At 35.9% G+C, this 7,566-nt stretch overlaps 1 protein-coding gene across 1 annotated transcript; it reads left to right on the top strand.

The window, feature by feature from the left end:
- The first annotated feature begins 6,631 nt into the window (after positions 1 to 6,631).
- LOC149656809 (uncharacterized) lies at positions 6,632 to 7,126 on the top strand. The gene is made up of 2 exons (XM_089844640.1): positions 6,632 to 6,722; positions 6,783 to 7,126. Exons 1-2 carry the CDS (start codon positions 6,632 to 6,634, stop codon positions 7,124 to 7,126), a joined length of 435 nt encoding a protein of 144 aa, XP_089700766.1.
- Positions 7,127 to 7,566: the final 440 nt, after the last annotated feature.

Genomic DNA, 7,566 nt, shown 5'->3' with positions numbered 1-7,566 from the left:
CGGACGACAGACCAATTTCTTCCCGTTACCCACCCCCATGAATCCCGAGCTAAGCCTAACTTCCGGCGAAAGGGAATATGGTGGATTCCCCTACAAGTTGAGTTTCCTTACGAACTCCAGTTTTGGCTTGGCGAAAGCAGAGACATTTGCAGGCTGGAATTATGCTGTTATAAATACCGCCAAGCAAAATCCGGTGTTCGAAAGGAAAGTCAACTTATAGGGGAACCACTTGACTTGTGTTTTGATGTAACTTTTAATTTATACTGAAAAGGATCCCTAAAAAATATTATCTTCAATCTTTTACCGTGGATAAAGAATGCGCGTGAGTAAATTTGTTTTGACGCTATATGATAGGCAACTCTCTTTCTAGAACGATAGCTTATTCTGCATATACTCTGTTACAACATCGGTTGTCAGCACGCGCAAACCTAGGTCTCTATGCAACGTAGCTTTGTTTGTGCAGACAAGAGCCAAAACATTTTAGGAGATAGACCTAGGTTTGCGAGTGCTGTCAACCGATGTTGGAACAGAGTTTATACGGAATAAGCTGTCGTCCGAGATAGGGAGTTGCCTGTCCTATAGCGTGAAAACAAATTTACTCACGCCCTTTTTTGTCCATGCTTTTACAGTCATATTTATAAATTTGCCATTAAAATTTCTAATTTCCATTCTGGTGCGCTTTTCAAGACTAAAAAATCGTAAATTTCACCAGATTTCACTTTCTTAAAGCAGAGTGGGGCTCAAGTGGATCCCTACAAGGTGATTTTCCTTACAAACTCCAGTTTTGATTTGATAAAAGCAGGAGGGATTTGTGGGAGGGATTTCTCAGTGCCCTTACAAATCTCACATTATAACCCTTCGTTAGGCTTCTCGCAGTTTAGGAGAGAGTCACTTCGTAGGGGATCCACTGAAACTGCGCTATGTCATAAAATAGGAATTTACCTGAATAATGTTTGAATAACAAATTAGATAATTTTGAATCGCTATGGCCAACTTACAGGCTGATAGGGCAGCTAAATTCATTAGAGAACATTAATAATATTGATCCTTCTTACTTAAATTGTGTGAATAAAGGGCGTGAAGCGGAGAAAAAAGCCCCCGAGGGCGAAATTGAAAAAGCGCCAGAGGGCGAAAAGGCAAACGCGCCTGAGAGCGCGGATAAAGAAATTTTAAACGAAGTTGTGGTGGAAAGAATGGACACCCTTTCAGTGTAATTGTAAGTATTATTAAAAAATAACCTGTATTGAGTTGGGACACCGCAAAAATAAAATTACCTTCAATTAAGTTAAACATTAATTATTCTGAAACAGTGAAATTTCAAAATTTAAAGTAAGACTCAAGGAATATTTTGATTTAACCATGAAGGGCTTTTTATTGGTATTACCCAAAGTTCATAAATTATGTTCCATAAGTTTGTCACCAATTACTGAAAGCTTGTCATTAAGTGACCTAGGTCATAGATTCTAGATCCGAGTCCTGGTGAGGCGCTTTCAAAGGCTTAAAAATGCAGACTAATAAATAGGAAGATGAAAGTGGTGCAAAATTGACCGAGTGTACTTAGTTCTCGTTTGACGTTCTCGAAGTAGCTCGAGCTGTCTTTAGCATTACGAAGTATCTCATACTTATGGAGCATTTCTTATTAACTTATGGTATTATCAAAGGCTTATAGTTGAAAACCAAAAGTATACTTTTATCATAGTTCCCAGCCCTTGTCTATAGCACCATGTGAAATGAGAAGCAAACGACCCACCTCAACCAATAAATAAAGTTTTTGTGGTCAAAGATTTACATTATATATGTAAGCTATAAGTACTCAATGTTAGCGATCCAAACTATAACATCGTCCACTTTATTATGACACTTGCTACGGTTGCAAGGGAAACAAAAACACACGGTTTTGTAAGGGTTATGACGGTTTTCTCATATTACACGATGCTAACTCGATTCAGGGAATGATACTTTTTGTTTTTCCTATGAACTTTTGATATTATACAGGTCAACTGCTTTTTTGTGTTCCAACTTATAATACAATCCTATGGTTTTTAGGTATCATCATTTAACATCAAAAATTTATTATAACCACTCATCATTATTCATTAAAATATATAAACCATTAATCATCCAAACATCTTTTAACATAATTATTTCTCTAACATTACTTTACATGATTTTACTAATTAAAAATTATTTTAAATTTACAAAATAACAATTATTTAAAATTATTAACAATTATTCAAATTTATTAATAATTATTTAATTAAAAAAACTGTATTAGTATTTTATGTTTTAAATTCCACAAATAAAAATACTTCCAAAATAAAACGTGTTTTTAATAATTTTCAAAGCTGTAGAGCCAAACAATCCTGATGTTATAATTCTTTATTTTTTAACACAGTAAATCATATCAGTACTTTTTCAAAACAGTAAACATAGGGCAAAGGGTATATTGTATTATAAATAGCCAGTGAGGTTGATTTTAGCTATATCCCAATTAGAACTCGGCATTTTCTATCCATTATCCAGAAATTAGTGGATAACCAGTTATTTATAAATAAAGTTGTGGATATAATACGATTTAACACGCAAGATCTGTGGATAATTTTCGAGTATGGATTAAGATAAAATGACGTTGACAATGGCGAGATAAAGTCGAGCTCTAATCGCTGTCCTATGTCTATTCAATTTTAATTCCTTAGTTCTGGCTTCATCAATCAAACTCTTCCACTAAATAACATGTTGTATATTAACACAAATCATTTACACTAACATAAATGGGTGACTAATTTAATTATTGTTATGAAAAATATCTATTAAACAATAATGAATTTCTTTATCAACTTGCGTTAATCATTTCGTTCCTAACATAATTAATTTTTCTTAGAGTGGTAAGAAAATATCTGGGGGTAGCACAACTAGATGCTCCCATAGTCGAGGGCCTAAGTTGAAAGTTAGTGAAATAAACTGTATTTCTGGTAAATAGATAATTATTTTACAAAATTAGGAATTATAATTTTTTAAACGGAGTTATGGACAGCAAAAAATTTCTAATTTAACTGTTACCTAATAATTGTCACTAAATAATAACTAAACCATCCCATGAAGCAAAGTTTAAAAACTATTATTTACACTAACGCAGAGCTTTCTCCATCAGAGACCAGATTAAGGTAGCCCAAGCCTCTTTAACAACCATCAATAATTAAACCAGAGATAGATAGACTTTTTTAAGACGGAATGGGTAACAGGGTTATTCGGGTGCGCGTCCAAGTCCACGACCCCCTTACCCGTGACGGAGGCGTATGAAAGAAGAGGCGGGTCTTATTTTTGTTATGGCGTTGCATGTATATCCGGGTCAAATAAACGTCGTCTGCCCCTTCGTCTGCCAAGTTGGAATGGGCTCGGATTGTAATTTTTGAAATAACATTGTTTAAAAATGGAAGTTACACAAGACATGGGGCTTGCAACTGAAAAAAAAACGGGGAAGACCCAAGAAAATTAAAAGTGAGTTAGAATTGAGTAAAAGTCTTCATAGATATTACAGCACGAACAGGTTTTAACCAAACACTAAGCTCACAAAACTCCTGACCATTCACTAAGCCTTGGTTAACTTCATCAAATTCGTTTACAAAATCATGAGGATAGTAGAAATGATTGGCTTAAGAAAGAATTAGCGAACACTTTTCACCCTTACAGATGTACTCCAAATCCAAAACACCGGCACCAAATTCACTAACTACCTTCTTAATTGCTATTAAAAACAATTCCCGAATAATTACCGGACTCTCGCATTTAGACGGCTCCATTTTGAGCCCCTGTGAAGACGCTTATCTGTACAACCATAGCCCACTCGATCCGCGCTCTATAGCTATAGCGCGAGCAGCTTGCGTCGTGACGCGCGTGATCGAGTGGGCTATGGTACAACGCAAGAGGGGTCGTAGTCATGGCGACAGAGGTAAACAGGAATTACGTATTTTTGGCCCTCCTTGTCAGCAACGTCACCAATACGTAGTTTTTGTGAGCCAATAAGATAATTTAATTTTTTGGTTACGTGTTGAAGGAAGGGACTATATACTCGTCTATGAGTCGGACTGAAGTAAAGGCCAAACATTGTTTATTCCGTCTTAAAAAAGTCTATCTATCCCTGATTAAACCAAAAAGATTTATTTATTTTTAATTTCATAAACACCTAATGATACTGTTGGATAAATCTGACAATTATACATTCTTTTCGTGGGAAGCGTTAGTACTGTAATTAAAAATCTAAAATGTGCATTATGCAAATGATTTATTTTAAATTTAATTGTTATCTAAAACCAATGTTGAAAGAGCCTGGGCAGGAAATGTTTGTTTTAATGGGTAACTGGCTTCAAATAGCCCATGATCCAATATTCAGAAAATAGCCCATGATCCAATATTCAGAAAATAGCCCATGATCCAATATTCAGAAAATAGTCCATGATCCAATATTCAGAAAATAGCCCATGATCCAATATTCAGAAAACTAAATTGCTAAAATAAAACTTGCTCCATCAACTCTTTCAAGAGAAATGTTTACAGAGACCTAGGAATTTTTAACTCACTTTGATAGTTTGATTTACTCACAATAATCTAACCACTGTTAGTTCGTTAACTTACGTAAAGTGGTATAGAACCTAAGGGAGCTTCATTTATCAATAACCATAATTAATATAATATGATAAAAGTGGATCCTGAATTAACTAGCTATGTTTAAATGATAGCATAAATAATAATACAAAGCAGACTTCAGAAACAGATGATATGAGAAACCTCTAAAAATCCAAATCGACATTTGGATCTCCCGTTAAACCTTTATCCAAACCAAATGTATGTCACTTCCTCTTTCATTACTAATTTTACTTAGTATTTATTGGTCAATTCTTTTGGAGCGTTTAATATAAAAGTAAAATGTTTTTAAGCCTTGGATTTTTGCATGTTAGATTGTAATAATTTTGTAAAATTAAGAAACCTCTTAATTTGATAGTTTAAGCTTATTAGGCCTAATTAATATTAAGTGGGAAATTAATTAGAATGAAAATAGGTGGATATCTTTTATTAATTGGAAATAATGCACTCATTTTACATTTAAATTTTAGAAATTAATTTATTATTTATTTTGTGTATATAAAATTCAGCATTAATTTCACTAAGGCAATAAATAAATGGATCTTTCCTATTTACGAGGCCGCCTTCGATAGTGGGATTTTTTTAGTAGGATAGTAGTAAAAATAGTAGTATTTTTCCTAGATCAAAAAGCTAGACCGATGACGGAGAAAATACTATGAACAGCTCTATTTGAATACTCATTAGGCATATTTCAGAAGCAACGTTTTCGTATGATTTTACTGTTTTAACAGTTTTTGATTATTTAACCTAATGTTCTCATCGAAATTTCCCAAAAGAAATTCATTTTGTACTATTAATGCGCTCAAAATAACGAAACATATGTCACCAAAAGGAACTTCCCCACATCTTGGCCTCTGAAGCAGGTGTCTATAGTCGCCCTATTGTGAGGCCACTCCTCACGGAAATCAGTCTGACGCCTAGTTGAGCGGCCAGTGTAATAATCCATGCTTCCATTTTGCTTGTTTATTCTCTACTGGCCTCTCAAGTGGGCCACTATTGAGGCCTAGTTGAGAGGCCAGTGTAATAGTCCATGGTTCCATTTTGCTTGTTTATTCTCTACTGGCCTCTCAAGTAGGCCACTAGTGACGCCTAGTTGAGCGGCCAGTGTAATAGTCCATGGTTCCATTTTGCATGTATATTCTCTACTGGCCTCTCAAGTAGGCCACTACTGACGCCTAATTGAGAGGCCAGTGTAATAGTCCATGGTTCCATTTTGCTTGTTTATTCTCTACTGGCCTCTCAAGTAGGCCACTACTGACGCCTAGTTGAGAGGCCAGTGTAATAGTCCATGGTTCCATTTTTACTTTTCGCGCTCTTTAGAGCTGAAAAGTATTGTTCCGACATCTGTTGGCTGGACGGCTGGTCGGCTGGCTGGATTTGGTGTAACTGCATAATAAGATTCGTCATAAATAAACTTTTTGAATTTCAAATTTCCCGCGAATTTTCGACTCGAAATTCACCCGTAGTTCACGTCACACCTCAAAGGTGGCGTAACGTATTTAATTTCAATTGAAATTATTTTTCTGTCGGTGCCGGGCCTCGAACCTGCAATGTCCCAATCCATACGAGACGCCAGTGAAGGCGCCCGCGCAAGCTACCACGAAGCCACGCTTGCTTGTAATATCAAGCGAGTTAAATTATAGTGAAGAGAAGAGAGAGAGGTAGAAAGGATATGGACCCCCCTTCCACCTCCCGCCACTCTCTGCGTGGCTGTAGCTGGAGACGAGAGAGAGAGAGAGAGATGTCTCGCTTCAAGGCGCCGGCGCGTCGGCGCGGCCCAATTTTTAAATTTACCAATATAATTTAAATCTATGAAACATACTCATAGGCTAGTTTTTGTTAGTTTTGCTGTTTATTTAAACGTAATTAAACAATGGTTAAATACTGCAGCGTGTATGGGTGTAAAAATAATGCCACAATGAGTGGTGTCCGCTTTCACCAATTTCCACGCGACGTTAAATTGTTGAAACAATGAGATATAGCTTTAAAAATGGATAAACCACACACCAAGTCCATGGTTGTCTGCTCCCTTCATTTTAAAGAAGATTATTACCGCCCTCAACCGAAATATGAACATTCAGGTATGTTTTAAGCGTATAATATTAATTTAAAACCAATTATAATTAGAGTTATTATTGTAGATAAGTTAAGTTACCCTCCCAGACTTAGACCCTTGGCTGTTCCTTCCAAAAAACTCCCGTTAAGGAAACATGATCAACAAAAGTTCAAGGCTAACGGGAGATTGGAAAGACTGAAAAAAAGGAATCAGCTCTCACAATCTCCAACTTTGCATGCAAGTGAAACAGCTGAAATAAATGGACCAGCAGACGCAGAAATTCTAGCTGAAAGATTGGGGATTGATGCTGTTCAACAAACTACCGATGAAACTACGACCGACAAATGCACCACTCCAAACCCAATGATAAATCAGGGTTGCCACGGGTCAGGGAGAACCTGGAAAACCTGGAAAAGTCAGGGAATTTGAAAATGGGCCAAAAAGGTCAGGGAAAAGTCAGGGAATTTTATTTTAGTAGGTAAAATTTCTGGGGATAAGTCTTTATTGAAAGAGTAATGAAAGTTTCTCATCCTCTCTTAACACAGAAAACTCTAGAGCAATCCTAAAAATGTCTAGAATTGTTTTTGTAAAGTTAATGCTCTCTAAAGAAATCTCTCAGACTGTTATTTATAGTTAAAATGTTTCTTAATCATTTTGGTGAAAAATGTTTCTTAATCGTTTTGGTGTGAAAAATACATTGGAAAACTTAAATGTAGAGACTTTATTTAATTATAAGCACTTAAAACGTGCTGTAAACATTTACACTTTCGGCCTAAAAGGTCAGGGAAAATCTCAGAAAAAGGTCAGGGAAAACCTGGAAAAGTCAGGGAATTTGGTTTTGAATATTCCGTGGTAACCCTGTAAATGCA

Source organism: Phalangium opilio, unplaced genomic scaffold (assembly GCF_054372755.1).
Source record: "Phalangium opilio isolate 3A_F unplaced genomic scaffold, DU_Popi_V2 ptg000077l_1, whole genome shotgun sequence".
In the NCBI taxonomy this organism is placed as follows: domain Eukaryota; kingdom Metazoa; phylum Arthropoda; class Arachnida; order Opiliones; family Phalangiidae; genus Phalangium; species Phalangium opilio.
The sequence above is the reverse complement of the archived record's forward strand: the minus strand, read 5'-3'. Positions and strand labels throughout refer to the sequence as shown.

Coding starts and splice junctions, on each gene's coding strand:
- LOC149656809 (XM_089844640.1), top strand. CDS start 6,632: ATGGATAAACCACACACCAAGTCCATGGTTGTCTGCTCCCTTCATTTT. Junction 6,723..6,782: donor ACCGAAATATGAACATTCAG/GTATGTTTTAAG, acceptor TTATTATTGTAG/ATAAGTTAAGTTACCCTCCC.